This window comes from Corvus moneduloides, chromosome 21 (assembly GCF_009650955.1).
Source record: "Corvus moneduloides isolate bCorMon1 chromosome 21, bCorMon1.pri, whole genome shotgun sequence".
NCBI classification, from domain to species: Eukaryota; Metazoa; Chordata; class Aves; order Passeriformes; family Corvidae; genus Corvus; species Corvus moneduloides.
The window spans coordinates 5,331,057-5,350,381 of NC_045496.1; the positions used below are offsets into that span (position 1 = coordinate 5,331,057).

The following is a 19,325-nucleotide window of genomic DNA, read 5'->3' on the forward strand; positions in this document are numbered from 1 at the left end:
GTCCAGGGTCTGCAGGCACTGGGGTCCCCCACCCAGGCACCCCACTTTGTGTGGGGAAGGGAAGGGTGGGAAACATGGGGGACCGTGACAGCATGTCAGAAAAATGCCCAGCCGGCGCGGCCTCCTCGCCCCCTCTGCCCCGGGGCCACGGCTGCCTGCTGGAATCTGGAAGCGCTCCACCGGAATAAAATAAATACGTAAATAGGAAACCCAAGGCGGCTTCAGTTATTGCCGCTCTCCAAAGCTCCCCGCGCTGGCAGATTCCACCAGAATAATAATAAAAATAATGATGATTATGATAATAGTGCCAATAAATCCTGGGATAATGTTTCCCCTGGTAGCTCTTGCAGCAGGGGAGGGCCCAGGCGCTGTGGGCAGCAGTATCAGAGTTATCCCCAGCCCCGGGGAGGCAGCAGCCACCGGGTGCCACCTCCCAGCAAACCCAGCCCGGCCTGGGTGGGTCCTCCAGAGCGGGGGGGACACCCGGGGAAAAGGGGGACAGCCAGGGATGGGGAACATCCGGGGGAAGGGACACCCGGGCGGGGGTTATCCAGGGGAGGGGACACCCGGGGATGGAGGACACCCATGGTGGGGGGACACATGGGGAGGGGGACATTCGGGGCAGGGGGGATCGCTGGGAGGGGGGAGGACAACGGGCAAGGGGATACTCGGGGCCGGACACCCGTGGGAGAGGGGACGCCCGGGGAGGGGACAGCAGGGGAGGGGACAGAGGGGGACACCGGGGGAGGGGACACCGGGGGAGGGGACAGAGGGGGACAGAGGGGGACACCGGGGGAGGGGACAGAGGGGACAGAGGGGGAGGGGACAGAGGGGACAGAGGGGGGGTGCCGGGGGAGTTCCCCCCGCCCCCGCCCCGCGCGCGGCCGCGTGCTGCCCCCTGCCGGCTGCGCGCCGCTGCGGCCACGCCCCACCGAGGCCACGCCCACCGAACAGGCCACGCCCCCGGGTGACCACACCCACACGAGACCACGCCCCCATGCGGGCCCCGCCCCGGCGCTCCCGGCGGGTTGCGGTTCCGGTTCCGGTTCCGGTTGCGATTGCGGTTCCGGTGCCCAGGCAGGTGAGGGGCGGCAGGGCCGGGGGTGATCCGTGAGGGGAAGGCGGTGCTCGGGCCGCCCTTCCCTCCCCGTGCTGCTCGGCGAGTTCGGGGCCGGTGGCGGGCGTTGCACTGGAATTTTGGAGCGGTTTTTTTGTGAAAACGAACTGGGGTTTATAGACTCGTTTGGGGTTTTTTTTTTCCCCCGCTGTAGTCTGATCTACCTCTTCAGAGGAAGGAGTGATGAGTGTGTTTAATAGATCTAAAAATATATGTATGCAGCCCACTCAACCTGTCAGGAGTGCTGCATACCCATATTCATTTATTTATTTGTTTACACGTACGCGCTAATAATAACACAAATATTCCGGCTGCGAAGTATTGTAAAACAAACAAAGAAACAAATTACTTTTATTTTTTATTAGCTTATTTGACTGTTGAACTTAAGTAAAGAATGATAAGGAAATGAAAATGTATGTTTTACAGATCTTTCGTGTAGGCAGGGTCCTGTTGTTCATCCTGCTGGGGTCTGGGGGCTCCTGGCCTTGCCTCCCCGTGGGGTGCGGGGAGATTTAGGGGCTTCCTGGGGTTGCACCCAGTGCGCTGGGGAGTTGGTGATCCCTGGGGTGGCTCCAGCCCCCTCTCCCACAGAAACCAGGCCGGGCTTTGCTGGTTGCAGACACCCCGGGGCGCTCAGAGCACCCCCAGCCTGCGGGGGCTCGTGGCAGAGCCTCTGCAGCAGGGCTTTGTCCCCAGCCTGGGCTCCGCCTGGATGCTGTGCCCAGGTAACGGCAGCTTGCAGCTCTGAGTGCAGGAGATAATTTGGAGACACCAAATTGGTGTGTGGGAGGAGATCCCTGCGCTGGGCTGGGCTGCCTTTTATATAAGGAGGGGGGACGCTGTGTTTTCTTCTCTGTTCAGATCTGCTGAAGGCCTTGTTTGTTTGGAAAGGAGAGAAGAGCCCCTTGGAGAGGGGGCCTGGCTGCGGGAGGACAGTGGTGCCGTGCTGGAGGCCCCCGGCGGGCTGGGCACGGGCAGAGCACGATGCCTTTCCTGCATGGCTTCCGCAGGATCGTCCTGGAGTACCAGCCCCTGGTGGATGAGCTCCTGGGGCTGCTGGCCATGCCCAACACGGAAAGGCAGAGCTCCCTGGAGAGGTAACGACAGGGGGCCCAACACCCTGGGGTGTTTTTGGGGGATAGCTGGAGCTCAGGGATGTGGCTGAGGTTGGACAGTGTTGGTTTGGGACAGCCCCCAGTCCTGGGGAGCAGCTCATCCCACAGAACCTCCTTTTGCTGCTGTTCTTTGGGAATGTGGAGGTGGAGCAAGGCAAACACAGGAGCTATGGGTGCTCCCCAGGAACAGCCCTTTCTGCCTGACTCCTGGCAATAAAGCCTAAGCTGGGGCTCAGCTGAGGCCCTGAAGCTGCTGTGTAACCCCACAAGCAGCAGGTTGGAGACCCAGTGGGTACAGGACCAGAGGGGAGACCAGGGATCTTTCTCCCTGGGGAGAGCAGGGATTTTTCCTTCTTCCCTGGTGCCGCTTTGACCCTTGCACACCTGAGCTGTGTTCACTGAGTAACTGGAGGGTTTTTGTGTGTCTCAAGCCCTGCCTGCCTGGACGGTGACAGGAGCCAGCTCTCAGCTGTGAGAAGAGTCCTGGAGAGGGAGACCCACTCCCCATTTTATCAGGAAGGTGTGAGCTATGCCCTGCTGAAGGTCACCGAGCTGGGGCTCGTCCCTGCTGCAGAAATCCTCCTGGAATTCGGTGCTGACCTCAGCTTTGAAGGTGAGGCTGGTGGGAAGGGGGCTGGGCCAGGAGGAACCAGCAGATGAGAAGCTGCCCTGGGCAGTGGAGATAGCTGGAGCAGAAAGAGGAGGTGCTACCAGCTCAGACCACTCCTGCTCCTTGCTGGAGTAGTGTGGATGTGCCTTGTGGAGACCCAGCCGCAAGGATGGACTGAGGGACGCCAGGGACTTGGGGGCTTTTGGCAGGATAGAGTCATTGGAACAGCAGGACCCAGGGTGCGTGTGACAGCCGTGTTTTCACAGGCATCGCTGTGCTCCCAGGGCCCTCCCCAGCTGTCCCCTTCCACTCTTGGCAGGTGCTGGGGCTATTTTGAGGAGGTCCTTTGTTCTCTCTGACTGTTCTTGTTCTCAGACCCAGTCACCTACTACACCCCCCTGCACATCGCGGTGCTCCGCAACCAGCCGGATGTGGTGGAGCTCCTGGTGCACCACGGCGCCGACATCAACCGCAGAGACCGGGTACGGCTTTGCTGCCTGGGCACAGCCAGGCTGAGCCCCCCAAGCCAGAGCTGGTCTGGGGTGTGGGGACAGCCCTCCTGCTTCCCTCCTCCTGAGCCTCACCATGTGCTCGTTCCCCTTGGCACATCCCTGTGCCCGCTGTCCCTAGTGCTCTGATGCTGTGGCAGAAGGTCAAGTTGCCTTTGGCCAAGATAAAGCCCAACAGCAACTCCCTGGACACACTCCCAGTCTTCAATATTTACCAGTGGTTTTTAACTGTTTTGCAGATCCATGAGAGCAGTCCCCTGGATCTGGCCAGCGAGGAGCCTGAGCGGTTGCCGTGCCTGCGGCGGCTGCTGCAGCTGGGGGCCAGCGTCAACGCTGCTGACAAGAACGGTCTGTGTGCCCTGCCCGGCTCCCCCAGCTGAGGGTGGGCTGGGGTGGGGCACAGGGGCTGGGGCCATTCGCTGCTGCACTTGCTCCCTGCTTATGGACGGGTTTGGGAGTTGGGAGCAGGCCGGCAGAACCTCCCTGTGCTTGGTATTCTCTCCTGGTGTGCTGGCTGTGTGAAAAGGGCTGAACCCAGCTCTGTGCAGTCCAGGGGAGGTGGGATGGGGCTGTGCCTCTGTAGTCCTGTGGTGCCCACTTATTCTAAAACTCACTCCACTGTGGCACATGTACGCACTGAGGCTACCGTTAGTCTTGCATGTGTGGCCTGTGACTGTCCCCAGGGCTGGGCACCATCATGGGAACAGTGGAAGGCTCTGCCAGAAGTGTTGCTACTCCCTGTGTTTGGCTGTGGGTGGGGTGGATTGTTTTCCTTCCTGCCTTTTGGCGTGTCACCCTGTTGTCCTGTGACTGACTGACTGCTTCACTGCAGGGAAGACAGCACTGCTGCATGCTCTGGCCAGCAGTGACAGTGGCCAGATCCACAACACTGATAGCATCCGTCTTCTGCTGGAAGGAGGTAAGGAAAACCTTCTCCCCTTTCTAGGCTGGCTGATTCTTTGTGCAGGACCAGGCACTGCCCTCCCGACTCCTTTATGTTCCCACTGGATCAGAGTAAAGCCCAGGGGTGCTGGAGTTGGTGCTGGCCTGGCCCCATGCTCTACAGTGTCAGTTACGTTCTCTGTCCCTTCCTGCAGGCGCAGACGTCAGGGCCGCCACCAAAGATGGTGACACCGTCTTCACCTATGTCATCTACCTGCTGGGAGAGATGCCCTACAGCCGCACCGACGAGGAGGCTGAGGACATTGAACGCTTCTGCTTTCGTGTCACGCAGCTGCTGCTGGCCCACGGTGCCAACCCCAGCGAGTGCCCAGCCTCAGAGTCCCTCACACACTTCTGCTTAAAAAGCTTCAATGACTACTTCCCACTGCTGCGGTTCTTGCTGGAATCAGGTGCTGCCTACAACTGCTCCCTCCATGGTCCCTCGTGCTGGTCCGGCTTCCACATCACCTTTGAGCACCTCTGCTGGCACCTCAGTCGCTTAGACGATGAAACCTATTCCACAGACCTCATCCAGAAGGGTCAGACTCTGCTGGAGCTCATGATGGCCAGTTCACAAGCCATCCAGCTGCCCAGCAATTTTGAGGTCAACACCAGCAGCTGTAGGTCCCATGGGGAGAAGGTCCAGACTCTGTTCCGCTCTCTGAAGCAGCTGGAGCGCTCGCCACAGGCACTGAAACACCTCTGCAGGGTGTTCATCCGGCAGCGCCTGAAACCATGGCCAGTGGATGACAAAATCAAGGCTCTGCCTCTCCCAGACCGGCTGAAGTGGTACCTCCTCATTGACCACACTGCTGCTGGGCACGAAGACCTCTGAGCCTGACAGTGCCTCTCTGTCTGCTCCCTCCACAGTCCTGCTGTGCCTACAGCCACCATATCTCTGCTCTGGGACAGTTTTCTCTGCAGGAAGAGGTGCTGCCCATGGAGTCCTTCTCTGTGGCATTCTGGGGGATGTTTTTTTGGGCACAAAGTCACACATGTTTGTGCAGGTCTCATTGCTCTGGGGCACACCATGGGGAGGCAGGCAGAGCTCCTGGGCATGGGGGAGCTGGATACTGGGGCTGATTTGGGGGGAGATTAAGCAAAGGCCTGGGGTCAGGATCAGTGGGTTGGGGCTGTGACTGGACAGGCAGCCTGTCCCCTCTCTCCCAGCCCTGCCATGGGTGGGTGATGCAGTGCCTTAGGTGTCCAGTGGAGTTGAGAGATGCCTTGGGGTGCTGGGAGAAGGAAGAGGTGTTTTGGCATTTCTGCCTCTGGTCCTGGTGGTGGAGGCAGGTCCAGCATCATCCTGTGGGTGTGGATGCCTTCCTTGCTCAGTGCGGACTTCTGAAACTGGGGATGGGAGTGAAGGGAAGCGGGGCTGGCAGCAGTGCCTGACTGCTCCACACCCTGAGTTTCTGCACCCCATCCTGGCACAGAGGACCATCCACCAAGGACATCTCAGAGCTGCTGGGCTCCAAAACACACAGACAGATGTTTTCCTAACTTTGTGGTGTGCTCCCTGTGCAAGGATGAGGAATGGGCAGCCAGCAGCTGAGTGCCTTGTGCCTCCCTCCCCAGTTCTTGGCTCTTTCCCTTGGTGACTGCTCCCAGGATCTTGTTCTCCAGTGCCTCCTTCCCAGGAACAAGAACTTGCTGCACCTGGAGGGCTCGTGTTCCAGCCTTGCCACAGCTGCCTGGCTCCCCTTTCCAGGCACCTGCTTCCTCATGACGTGCCAAAGACTGGCCACAGAGCTGAGCCCCACACAGTTTTGTTGGTTTGTATTTTGTTTGTCATGGGGGACAGATGCAGGAGATGAAAAGAGGGAAAAAATCTGTTCTGATTAAAGACAGTTTGTATCAGGTGGATCTGGGATTTGGCTGCAGTGCCATTGCCCTCCTGCCAGCACTGAGTTTGACCCTCTCCTGCTCCATGGAACTGGAGCTGTGCATCCTGATGAACTGGTGTTTAAAAAAACCCAGTAATGTGATAAAATTCTGCCCTGATGTCTGGAATGGGAACTGAACAATTAAATGAGGCCTTTTAAAATAACAACAGGGGCTTGATTTTCCTGCAGGAGAGGTGGGGTGGAGGACAGGGATGGGGGGATGGCTGGAGGGTCAAGCTGCAGCAGACTCTGCACCTGGGCTCACCCCTGGCATGCTGCTGTGCCAGCGTTGGCCACCTTGGGCCAGTGGCCAGACTTAGGTAAATAAAGGAATATGGCTGAAGAGGAGATGGGAGTGTTCAAAGCCAGGTGATGGTGTGGAGTGCTGGGGGAGCAGCTGCAGTGTCACAGTGACAGAGCTGGAGGTGACGGGCTGGAGGGGTCTGGGAGCAGCTCAGACCACACCAGTGCACTCCCAGGGCTGCAAGGCTTTGTCTGGAGGAGGATGTGGGGGACTCAGGGTTACACACTTAAGACAATGCTCATGTAGGAAACCTGCTCAGGGGTTTAAAGGCCCTCAAAGCCCCAGAACCTGGAGTTGCCTCCCCACTCCAGCACAGGGAAACAGCAGAGGTTCCTCCCCTTTACCTTGCCCAGCTCACTGCTGATCAGCAGGAAGGGGTCTAACACCCAAGCAAAGAATGGAGCCCAGATCATCCCAAAAGTGCCCCAAGCTCCTGTTCATGAGCCCCACACTCACAGGAGCCCTGTGCACTGCAGTCAGCAACCTGCTGCTGCCCATAGATACCTCGTGCATGGGAGACCCTCTTGCTCCTGTCCAGAGCCCCCGAGGGTGGCACAGAGCCAACATGCATCCAAAAAAGCCCACGTGCAGAAGTGCAACAGCAGGAAAATGTATTTGGCAAACACCTCTTTTCACAAACAGCAGCAACTTGGAAGACAAAGTCCCGTCCTTGTCACCAGCCCCTGGAAGGGGAGTCACGACACGGGAGAGACCTTCTCCCGCTGCCCTCATCTCATGGCAAAGGTGTAGACGTGGTAGATCTCATCAGGGAAGTTCTCCTGGCGCTCCTCGGCCAGGAGGTGCAGCCCAGCTCTGCGGATGATCTTACGGACCACGTCCAGGTCCCGGCAGACGCTGCTGTCCACATCGTCCATGATCACACCCTCCTGAGCCATGTTGTCCTTGATGACCACGATGCCGTTGGGCCGCAGGCCGGCACGGCAGCGCTTCAGGAAGTCGGAGAGGTGGTTGTCAGTGAGATGTCCTGGAGGGGCAGAGCAGTGGTTAGAGGGCACAGAGTGACCAAGGCAAGGAAACCCAGAAGCTGCATTTAGGATCCCTCCTGATGCAAGTAGCCAAATACTTGAGCCATTTGCAGGGAAAGCTTTAGCTTGAGGGCATCCAACTTGTGTCTCACTACTCAGCTCCATCCAACCCACACCTCCGCTCTGGCCTCTGAGGGCTTGGCGGAAAAGACCCTTGGGGGAAAAAGTACAGTGCCCCTCCATGGGATGGGGGGCAGCTGCCCACCCCAGGCCCCCACCCATGCTGTGATGCTCATCCTTCATGAAGACCTCAAGCTGCTCTCCCCAGTGCGTAGGGCACCTGCCCCTCAAGGGAAGGGGACAGGCTGGAAAGACCCCGCAAGTGGAGTGACCCTCACCGATGACCCACTGGATCCAGATGACATCATAGGAGTTTGGCTCGGGGCTGAAGTCCTGGAGGCCACAGCAGAAGTAGTTGCGCACCCGCCTGCCCTCCTCGCCCAGGTAGCTCTTGGCCTTGGTGAGGAAGTCCTCTGTCACATCCACCATGTCCACTGTCTTGAACAGGGGCAGCAGCAGCCGCTTGGTGATCCGGCCAATGCCAGCCCCGCAGTCCAGAGCACGGGTTGTCCCCGTCCGGTTGGGGCCATCCTGCAACAACGACCGTGAGGGGCTGAATCCCACTGTGAGGTACCCACAGAGGACAAACAGGACAACCACACAAGGCAGGACTGGGATATAGGGAATCCATTGCAGGGCAAAGGTCTCCTAGCATGTAACAGAGGATCCCATGGAGCAAGTCAGAGGGAAGAGCCCAGCTCCACACTAGAAGGGTGGGGTTTTAGGAGCACAACAAACTGTGCCACCTACCCGCAGAAACCTCTGCAGGAACTTCCTGGAGCTGTTGATGTCGATGCTGGAGATGTGGCCATAGCCCCCCAACATGCCATCCACCGTGGCGGGCACATCCTTCCAGTACTTCTCCGCCTTGGAGTAAAACTCAAACTCGTTCTCCACCACCTCGCTGGTCATGCTGGCCAAGGGCACGCGCCCACACGGGACTCGCTGCTCCCCTGGGATGGGAGAACCCCAAACCAGGGAGGAATGAGTCAGCTCTGCCAGTACCCCACATCTGTTTATCACCCCTTCCCCCTCCCCAGGGCTACTGCAAACTCCAAAAACATTCAGCTGAGAGCAAGAAGGAACAAAGATCTAAATCCTGGTATTTTCTGGAGACCAACAAACCCAAAATCCCTCCCTGGGCAGATGCCTCAGCCAGAACAGGCATGGCAGAGCCCTGCTCAGCAATACACCCAATTATATGATTCTTTTTTAAGGCTGACCCACCCTTTTCACCTCTTCTGCCTCTCCTTTCCCTGTCTTAACATTTTACAGATTACATGTTTATGTGTGGCGACAACCCCATCAGTCACCTCCAATTACATCTGGAGTTGCTAAAAATTATCCTGAGCACCTACCTGAGGATTGTAAATCTCAGCCGTGACCATAAGTTAGATATTTGCAATATAATAAAGTCAAGGTATAATCAGCAATACAAGCTATAAATCCCCCCCAGGCATCTCATAATTCAAACCACTGTGGATTTGATTAACTGCACTGGGGATTAGAAACTAGATTTAAGGTGGCCAAAGGGTAAATTCAAGGACTTCAAACACCTTTACAAATAAAGAAATATATAGTGTTCGTGGCTTGAATTTGCTGGCAAATATCCCATTAGACACAAAACCTTTTCTATAGCAGCTTAGACAGGTTTGGTGGCCCCACGTGGCCTTGAACAGCCTGGGGATAGGAAAGGGGGACGTGGCATCTCAACTTACAGGTCACTGGTGGAAATCCAGTTTGGCTCAGTGGTGCCAGGAGCTGGTCTGCGCTGTGATCTAGGAGCAGAGAAGATGCAATTTAAGTGCCAAATCACCCCTCCAGCCCTGTAAGCGTGACCGTGGCCTGAGGAAACCACAGGTAAGAGCCACCCCAGCCCCACAGACATGCTCCTGGGGAGACTGGGGGACAGCTGCTGCTGATGCCCCTTAGCTCAAAAGCTGAGCCATGAGTGTAGCCAGTGCACGGAGGGTTCTGGTTCCACTTTCAGCAGTGCTCCTGTCTGATCTCACAAGCTGGGACCCAGGCTCACCCTCCCGGCAGTGTCCGCATTCCTTGGCCCTGGGTTTGGATTGGTGAGACCCTGGTGACTCATTTTTCAGGGTCACAGGCTACCAGCACAGGTGGAGAGCACCCAGCACCCAGAAGATGGCTCTACCCACCTCCCTTAACCCGAACCTAAACCTGGAGCCGAACCCTTCCTGCCGCCCCGGGAGCCCCTGACACGCGGCCGGTGCCCGTGGAGGTGCGGGCAGGTGAAGGCCGGGACTCGCCCCACGCACCCCGCAGCCGTGGGGAAAAGGTCACACGGCGTGGGGGGGTCACCTCAGTGTGGGGCCCTCTGCCCGAGCCCGAGGGCGATCGCAGGCCGGGGAGCGGCAGGGGAAGGGGGTGCGGGTGCGCGGGCGGGGGGTCCCCAGGCCGAGGGGAGGGGGGCTGTGGCTGTGCCGCCATGGGGGGCACGGGGGTCCCGTCCCGGGCCCGAGGGGTGTTACACCAGCCCTATGCGGTGCGAGGGGGCGGTCCCCGGTGCAAGGCCCAACCGGGCCCTTTCGCCTCCCGCCCATCGGGGATGAGCCCTCCCCCGCGCTCCAGGCCCGCGGTGCTGTGGACCCCGCGGGCCGCCGGGTGCAGCCCTACCCCGGATCCGGCCCGGGCAGCTCCCCCGGCCCCTCCCGCCCCCCCCCCCCCCCCCCCGGCAGCCGCGGCCCGGGGAGGGACGTGCCGGTAGTGCCGGGGGGTGCCCGGTGCCGCCGCTCCCGCCGCTCCCTCGGGCCGCGGCCGCGACCCCCGGGCCCCCCCGTTACCTCCGGCCGCGGCCGCGCGCTGCCCCAGCTCGGGACGGGCGGCCGCGGGGACCAACCAGGCGGCGGCGTGGCGGTGACGTCACGGTGACGTCACGGGACGGGCCCTGCCCCGCTGTCCCACTGCTGCCCGCGCGGGGGCGCTCCGGGACGGGGGTCGGGGGTGGTCAGCGGTGGGGCGGACTGGGATGGACTGGGATGGACTGGGGCGGACCGGGGCGGACCGGGATGGATTGGGACGGACTGGGACGGACTAGAACGGACAGGGATGGATTGGGGCGGACTGGGACAGGCCGAGCAACCCAAGAGGTACCGCGCGGTTCTTGAGGGGCAGGCTGGCACGGGAGCCCGGCCGGGTGGCACCGGCGTGGCAGGACTTGGGGTCGCCAGAACAAGCAGCCGCGGGAGTGTCCTGGCCGGGCTACCCGCGTGTCGCCGTCCCAGCTCCTGCTTCTGCCCCCGGCCCCGGCCCCGGTCCTGTCCCGCCGTTGTCCTTGCCCCCGTTCCTTGTCCCGGTCCCGTCCCATCCCCTCCCGCCGTGTCCAGGTGCGGGCGCCAGGGGGCGCTGTTGTCCCGCCGTTGCGCCGCCGCCGCCGCGGGAACTTCGGAGCGTCCTGAGGGGAGCGGGGCCCGCTCGTGCCCGGCACCGACAGAGCCCGGTACCGACAGAGCCCGGTACCGATAGAACCCGGCACCGGCAGAGCCCGGCACCGGCAGAGCCCGGCACCGACAGAACCCGGTACTGATAGAGCCCGGTACCGACAGAACCCGGCACCGGCAGAGCCCGGCACCGACAGAACCCGGTACTGATAGAGCCCGGTACTGATAGAACCCGGTACCGACAGAACCCGGCACCGGCAGAGCCCGGCACCGACAGAACCCGGTACTGATAGAACCCGGCACCGACAGAGCCGGTACCGACAGAACCTGGTACTGATAGAACCCGGTACCAACAGAACCTCGTACTGATAGAACCCGGCACCGACAGAGCCCGGTACCGATAGAACCTGGTACCGGCAGACCCCGGCACTGACAGACCCGGTACCGACTGACATCCCCCAGCACTGGCCCCTCGTATGCCCCTTCACGTGCCCACCCAGTGCCCAGTGCGGGCACTGATCCCAGTGCTCCCAGTGTCCCCAGCCCTCCCGTGCCCTCCCTGCCTGGTCCTGCCGAGCCAGCATGGGGAGCTGAGGCCCGACAGGCTCATCACAGCCGTGTCCCCCTCCCCAGTGCAGCTGAGACCATCCCCTTTTGGGGTCTCATCCCACCCCGCGATACCCTCACCCCAGCAGGACAGGGTTAATGGGACCTGGGGGTGCCCAAGCCCTTTGGAAGAGGATTGCTGTGGGGACAGTGACAAAGCTGGGTTGGCTACAGTCGTGTCTGTGGGGAATGGAGGCTGGCATGGATTCTCTGGTGTCTAATATGGGCTGATTCCTTCCCTCACTTTCCCCAGAAACTGAGTTTCACGAAACCTGTAGGGACAAAATCTGCATGAAATCACTGAACGCTATCAGAAGGCAGTGGCAACAGGGGCAATGCTGCATGGGCACAGGGGGAGAAGGGCCCGTTCCCAGCACCCACCTATCCCAAAATATCCTAATGGCCCAAGCAAGGTCTTGCTGTCTCCAAAACAGAGCTGCTCACACCATAGCCATCCAGAAATCCATGGTAAACCAGGATGTGGCTTCCAGGACAGAGCCCCTTGCCATCCTTCCATGGGACATATGCAGAAGGGGAGTCCCCACATTTGGGCAAGCAGCCATCACCCTGGGACAGCTTTTGGGCCCCCAGGTCCCCTGAGTCCTTGTGAAAGGACCTGAGTGTGCTGGGGACAGCAGTGACCTGAGCTGGGGGCTGAGACAAGGAGTGTGTGTTTAGTCAACTGCAGAGCAGGGGACACAGTCAGAGCATCTCTATGCACAAAAAGCACTGCTTGCACCCCACTTTGTTTTTCAGATTTTAAAGAAGCAAGGCTCTTTGTCACCAGGGAGAGCACACTGAGCACAGGGTGGTGGCACCTCGCTGCTCACAGGCAGGAGGGGTGTTTGGGAGGTGCCTGGGGGTGAGTGTCCCCATGCACAGGCACCTGAATGACCCAAACCCACCAGTTTTCCCCTCACCAAAGCTGCCAGCAGCCATTGCATCGCTCCAGTTGTCACCTGTGTTTTCAAGCAGTCAATGGGCACCTGCATCCCATCCATGCCACCTATTTTCCGTGGTGCCTGCAGTATTTGCTCCCTCTGCTTCCCCAACAAAAAACACTTTTATCCTTCATTTCACTGAGCTGCACTGGGGCTCCTGAAGACTCTTTCCATTAAGCCGCAGGCACCTCCTCCATCCTTCCCTGTTGCCAAAACCCTTCATGATGGCAGGAAGGGAACGGTGCTCCCATCCCTTCCAGGGGCTGGGGCTCTGCTTTGGCCCCTCAGATTACAAGGAAACCTGCAGCAGTTGCCTTAACTCAGGGACAGATATTGTTTGCAAATGTTCCTTTTGATTTTATATTATTATTAATTTCATTAAGGTAAGAGAGTGTGGCTGAAAATTAAAAGGAAAACTGAACTGAGTGTCCTTGAGCTCACCATGTTCCTGAGCCCAGCTGAGGGTTAGGGTCCCAGCATTGAGGACTCGCTGTCGAGTCCCACTCTCTGCTGGAGACAGGTCCAACCTTGGGGCCAGTTTGTGCAAAGCCAAATCTACAAATGAGGCAGCAGCAGCAGCCACAGCTCCAGCCACGCTGCAGAGCCTCCCGTGCCCTCCTGGGCTCAGCTGCCTCCCCGTGGTCACTGCTGCTGGGAAATGCTTTTCCTCTGACGGGTTTCAATCTTGTCACTCAGTAATTCCTTGTGCAACGAGACAGAAAACACCCCCCAGACCCCTCTCTCCAGCCCATTTGTTTCCCTGCACACCCTCCCTCCTGCTCCCACTCACTCACCACCTTCCAAGGCAATCATGGTGCTGCGATTGCTCTTCAGGAATATTTTTTTTCTTTTCCCCAGGTGCTTAATCACCCTTATTACCCTTTTCTGATTAATTAATTCTAATTAATTTTGCACTATCATTTTTGAGAAGAGGTGACCAGGATGGCACATGTTGTTGCAGGTGATTTGCAAGGCAGGTCCTGCAGCGCCGGCACAGCCCTACCCTTGGTGCCGTTTAACCCGGGCCCAGGTGGGCACCTCCTGGCCCGTGTGCTGCCATTAATGGCAATTAATAGAGCACTGAAACCTCCAAGGCCATGGGAAGAGCCCTGAGGTACTTTCCTGGGAACCACATGGGATGTTCCCATCTCCTCTGCTCTGCCTCAGCAGCAGGGTTGAACCCTGGCCGAACCTGTCCCCATGTCCATGTTTGCTCAGCTCCTTCAGCCACCTCTGCTGTGCCATGGCCAAGGCTTGAGAAGTCAGAATTAATTAGGTCAGGGTTTCTCCATGCTCTGCCAAGAGCCACCAAGGCACTCAGAGACACGACAGAGACACGGATCCCTTCGTGCCAGCCATGCTCCATCACCTCTCATCTTCCAGCATTGGTGCCAGCCCCTCTCCAGGTACCAGCAGGGGCTTCACCTGTGGCACCCTGGGGCCTTTGTAGCCAAAAGCTGACATGGTTTGGGTGATTCTACCCTTAAACACAGATGTCTTGGGGACAGAGGTCATTGTCCCTTCGCTGTTTGTCCCAGAAGCAGCCCCTGGTCTGCACCTCATCCCAAGTACCCAGCGAGGAGAGGGGACATGGGCTGGGAGGCTGCAAGCACACTCCTGCCCTTGTCAGGGCTTCCCATGTCCCTGTCACCAGCTACTGGTTGCTGTCCTCAAACAGTCTGGAGCTGGTCGGGCACTTCTGCTGGCCGGGTGTCCACCCAGCATGGCTCGGGGCTGGGACCGTCCATCCCACCTCACTCCCTCAGCTGCTGGCTCTCATTAGGAGGCTGCAGCACCACCACCACCATTGCTGACCCTCCCAACAGCCCAAAATATAAAAAAATGCATTTATTATACATAGTATAATAGGTGTGATAGACAATAAACTGCATGCTATATACCAGCTAGTAGATAATGGGTATAGTGAATATATTATATATAAATACTATGCAATGTGTGTATAATATTGTGAATATAACTGTGTATATATGTGGATATATACACATATATAGTGTAAATGGACTGTTTATGCCTATATATATTATATATACAGCATACCATATACACCATACATATATACACTTGTATTTGTGTACCAGACTGACAGATATAGGTATATGCAAATATATAGGTACACAAAGATATATATATATATAAATATATATATATTCACACATACATACATATATAAAACATATTTTTATGTGTTTGTATGGTGTACATGTTTTGGTGAGGGGAAAGAGGGAGAGAGAGGGAGTACATATGTGTGTGTACATGTGTAGATCACTCTGAAGCTGCCCTGGCTCCCTGGCCAGTGCAGGGCAGTGAAGAGGAAGAGGAGGGAGACACAGAGGAAAGGCACAGCAGGGAGGGAAAGAGAGAGAATACAAACTGCTCCAAGTTACAAATGCTCCCCTCTTTGATTAATTGTACTTTCTGTTTGATAAATGTTACTCATGAGTATAAAATATGCAAAGCACTTAGCAAGTGCACACTGTTTAAAGAACTCAACTAACTAAATTAAAATTCGATGATAGAACAGAGCTGCTGAAGAGCAGCGTGGCAGCGCTGTTTGGGGAGCCAGCCCTTGGCCACAGCCACGCAATCCTGCCTGTGCATCCCTCCCTGGAAAACCCAGCCATGACACCACCCAGCCCAAAGGGGAGGTGGGTGAGTTTGGTGAGGCCATGGGCGGGGATTTCTTGTGTGGTCCCCAGTGCCCTCGTTGGGTCCCTGTGGGGTGGTGAGGGGCTGTGAGGGGCCACTCCAGAGCATCCTCACCCCCCAACCCCAGTGCAGGGCTGTCTGCTGGCTTGGATGAGGCAGGGATAAATTGCTTTAATTTCTAACCATTGCATCCAAGCACCCTGCTCCAGTGACCCAGTGGCTCCAGTCTACCACCCCAACCCCCAGACCAGGGGTTTTCTGGCACTGGTGAGCCCCAGTGTGGCACCCCAAAATCCCACCCTCTGCCCCCCTCACCCTGAACCACCACATCACCCTGGGGAGTGACACCTCCCTGCACACTCTGTGCTATATCCTTCCAGCCCATTGAAGAAAAACAACTCAGCCCTTCCTGGCTTTCCCAAAATGGCAGCTGAGCCCCCTCAGGTGACAGGGAGACCCCCAGCATGGGACCCAGTTCCCCCATGAGTCCTGCCAGCTCCTGTCTCTGCCCCAGCTCAGGAGCTGGGGGATGCAGGAAGCGCTCTGAGGAGGATGAGGTGTGCCCTGGGAGGATGCAGCAGGAGGATGCAGAGGGAGGATGCAGTGAGAGGATGCAGAGGGAGGATGCAGTGTGGACACCGAGCAGTGTCCCTGGCTCCCAGTGCATGGCACGTGCCCGGCTTGCACTGGCCACGCTCCTCGGCCTCCCGCTCTCTGCCATCCCATCATCCCAGGTGAGCAGGGCTTGCTGGAGGCGGCTGGGCTTCGAAAGCAGCAGCAGCAGCTGTGTCAGGCAGGTAGCAGCTCCCTCCTGCCTGCAGCTGAGAGGAGAAAGAAGGAGGAAAACCTGGCCTGGATCTGGCCTGACTGAGCTCTTCCCTCTCTGCAAAGATTCAAGAAGCCCACTGGAGAGGTTTAAGTCGCTGGATGACCCACAGGACCCCACGCCACCATCACCCTGTCTCACAGCACCTCACTGGAAACCTAAAAACATCCTAAAAACAGCCTTAGCTCTGATGGAGCTTCAAGTTCATAATTTCTGTGATGCCAACAAACCCAGACAGAATGCTGGTGCTGATGTGTAAAACTCTTCAAGTCTTACTGCCATGGGATACTTTTTCACCTCCTAATTCTCCTGAGCCTCCTCCCAACCCTCCAGCCAAACCCAGCTCTCAGAGCAAGAAGATGTGGGCAGGGAATGAGCAGGACAGAGGGACTTGACCAGGGGAAAGAGAATCTTTTTCTCCGAAGATTCAAGTCTTCACTAGGTGAAAGAATCCTTCTGCAAGGCATGACCCTACACCTCCGATGGGCAGAGACTAAAATAATCCACACTTTGCAAAACTTCCTAGGAGATGAGCTGGTGTGGCACCACAAGGCGCTGCTGCGGAGCCAGCCCCGAGCCCAGCCCCGAGCCCCCGGCGCAGCCCCGGAGCCCCCGGCACATCCCATTGCGGCACGGCCGATGCCGCTCTCGGTGGGAAGAAGCCGGCTCAGCTTATCCTTGCAGTTTGAGCAATGATTTCGCCCCTGTGAACCCACCCGGCTGTAAATCCTGGCACAGACAAGCCCCAAACATTCATTTCAGGCAACGCAGTTTGTGTCATCTCGGCATTAGCATTCGCACTCTTATTAATTAATACTTGTTAAACCAAGACTAAAAATAAAGCGCTCGGCTCCCCGCCTCAGCTAACGCCTCTTTGCCCTCGCCCGGCAGCACGGCTGGGCTGTGGCGGGCTCAACACCCAGCTGCTCCCTTCTCCAGAGCCAGAACTGGAAGAAAAGGACTGTGTTGAAGCAGGAATCCTGCTAAAGGAAAAATCGCCCCTTTCTGCACCACCTTGGTGGGACAAACCAGCCTTCCCGACCATGGTTTTGTGTGTGGAGGGAGTGACAGGGACAGCAGTGCACACAGCATTTAACTTCTTTTTTTTCCATTCCAGCTTCTGAATTTGTTTTTCTTTTGCTGCCCTTTTTCTTCCTGGGCTGGGCCGGCTTGGTTGCACTTCCCGTTCAGAGCTGATTTAATTTCCCAGGCAGGACATCCTGGGAGGGCTCTTGTTCAGGAAGGAAATGGTTCATTGAGGTGGGCACAGGTGGGCGCAGTGCCTGCACACAGGCAGGTGCTGCCACTGCTGCCTTCAACAGCATCCAACAGGCAGCAGCTGCTGCAAAAGTCCCTTTTTCCTGCCTGGGACTGGTACTGCCCATCAGCATCCCTTCAGATGCAAAGCAAGTGACTGCACGTGTGGGTTTGTGCTGCTGCTGGGGCACCTGTGGAGGAAAAAAGGGCCTGAAATGGGGGTCAAAAAAGCTTTTGGGGAACCCCGGGGTGAAACCTGGCTGGGTTTGGGCACAGGTAATGGTGCTCCCCACCACACTCCACCCAACCATTAAACCTACCAGGCTCCATGTTTCCTCTGTTCCCAATTTCCCAAGCTCTTGGGCCCCCTTCAGACCTCAACTGAGCAAAGAAAGCAAATTCTCAGACCAAACACCTTCCCACATAGATTCTAAAGATTACATATTGATCTCCAGCACACAGACCTGTGGAGCACTCGGAGCCAAGGCACAGTGCTGGATGGACGAGGCTGTGCCAACCACAGCTGCTCGGTGCTGGGGAAGGCAGCCTGGCCCGCAATATTTAATAACATTAGTGATAATAACACTAATAATAGCAATAATAACAACAGGAATTTGTTAGTTAACCCTTATTAATGAAAAACAAGCCTGCAAATTTACGCAGCTCCAGGAAAATCCCAGGTCACCAATCTGCTTGACCGAAACCACCAAACCTTGTAACACTTGCCCATTCCTCTGCCTTGGGTGCTCTTCCCAGAGCCCCTTGGCTTTAATTTCCTGGAGAAGCCCAGGCTCCAGCAGAGCAAAGCTGGAGTTCAGGATGCCATCCTCCTTTGCTGTGCCGTGGCAGCCAGGTGTGGATTTGGGGGATAGCAGATGTGGATTTAGGGGGTGGAGGGGCTCCCCGGCCCGGGCTGTTGGAAGGAGAAGTTGATGACCAGGTTTCCCCCAAGCCTGGTTGGGTACCAGGGCTGGCAGCAGGAGCAGCACTTGGGGATGCAGCGCAGCTCACACGCATTGGGAGTGAATGTTAATGGTGCCGAGCTCCTGGGAGAAATGATCAAATTCTTTGAATAAAGCAGGGAGGAGAGGAAGGGGAGGGGGAGGAAGGGAAAATAACTCCGCAGATTAATTCTGCTGATGAAAATGAAAATTGGGCATCGCTGAACCAACCCCAGAATGAGCAGCTTCAGAGCCACCGCTCACCCTCAGCTGGGGTCGGGTCTGCCTGAGCTCCTGCCTGTACCCCCAGACCCCCCAATGGGTTCAGCCATCAGGTCCTAACGCTGTGAAGGGATGTGCTAATCCTGCTGTGAGCATCCCCCCTCCAACAGCATTCATCTTCATCCCTGGTGCCTTCACCTCACCCAGCTTTACTTGCCCAGAGGGCAAGTTGGAGCACCCAGAATTGTGAGGTTCATTTCAATACCAAAGGTTAAAAAAATGAAATGTTCTGAGTTTTTAATTAATTTGTATTAACTTCCCGGGGTTTGAGCCTTTAAAGACTTGGTTTTGTCCACTCTGGTCTCTGGTGAGGGTGGCTCCAAAGGTCCTCCTGGCCCAAAATGAAGGCAGAGACTCAGCAGCGATCACAGGACTCCGGGAGCTGCTGCTTTAAAAAGAAAATAAGGTAAAAGTTTGGGAGTGGAACATGCCATGAGCTGCAGGATCCAACCCTCCTAGCCAGCAGCTTCCTCCTGCTCTGCTCCTCTTGGAGCTGGAAAACCTCCTGTGGAGCCCAGGAAGTCCCATGGGAGGGAAGTGACTCCAGCATTCCCAGGGTGGCTCCCCGGGCTCAGAGGGACTTTCCTTGGCTGGAACCACCGTGGGCACATTGGCTGGAGCTGTGGAGGGCACAGGGCTCTGAGCTGGGGGGCACAGGGAAGCTTCAAAGCTCTGTGCTGGGGTTGGGGCTGCAGCAATCCCCAGGGGGACACCCATGGGTGGGACTCCCCTGCACGTCCTGCTCAGCTGCACCCCACCTTCCCTCCTGCCTGCGCTGCACCGCCAGCCAGCCCCTCTCCCTGGCTGTGACT

At 57.4% G+C, this 19,325-nt stretch overlaps 2 protein-coding genes across 6 annotated transcripts; one reads left to right on the forward strand and one right to left on the reverse strand.

Moving 5' to 3' along the window:
- The first annotated feature begins 1,013 nt into the window (after positions 1-1,013).
- Positions 1,014-6,346, forward strand: ASB6 (ankyrin repeat and SOCS box containing 6). 2 transcript variants are annotated; one of them, XM_032130938.1, is made up of 7 exons: positions 1,014-1,081; positions 2,009-2,214; positions 2,664-2,845; positions 3,218-3,324; positions 3,591-3,699; positions 4,184-4,270; positions 4,449-6,346. In XM_032130938.1, the coding sequence occupies exons 2-7, from the start codon at positions 2,102-2,104 to the stop codon at positions 5,126-5,128; spliced, it is 1,278 nt and encodes a 425-aa protein (XP_031986829.1). In that variant the 5' UTR covers positions 1,014-1,081; positions 2,009-2,101; the 3' UTR covers positions 5,129-6,346. The 2 variants fall into 2 exon arrangements, with proteins under 2 accessions (XP_031986829.1, XP_031986830.1); XM_032130939.1 differs by having other exon boundaries at positions 1,039-1,081; positions 1,979-2,214.
- Positions 6,347-7,069: 723 nt separating this feature from the next.
- On the reverse strand, positions 7,070-10,473 carry NTMT1 (N-terminal Xaa-Pro-Lys N-methyltransferase 1). 4 transcript variants are annotated; one of them, XM_032130943.1, is made up of 5 exons: positions 10,397-10,473; positions 9,308-9,367; positions 8,340-8,542; positions 7,868-8,120; positions 7,070-7,468 (listed from the first exon to the last, which is right to left on the reverse strand). In XM_032130943.1, the coding sequence occupies exons 3-5, from the start codon at positions 8,499-8,501 to the stop codon at positions 7,212-7,214; spliced, it is 672 nt and encodes a 223-aa protein (XP_031986834.1). In that variant the 5' UTR covers positions 8,502-8,542; positions 9,308-9,367; positions 10,397-10,473; the 3' UTR covers positions 7,070-7,211. The 4 variants fall into 4 exon arrangements, with proteins under 4 accessions (XP_031986834.1, XP_031986835.1, XP_031986832.1 ...); XM_032130944.1 differs by lacking the exon at positions 10,397-10,473 and adding an exon at positions 10,315-10,334; XM_032130941.1 differs by lacking the exon at positions 10,397-10,473 and adding an exon at positions 10,230-10,253.
- Positions 10,474-19,325: the final 8,852 nt, after the last annotated feature.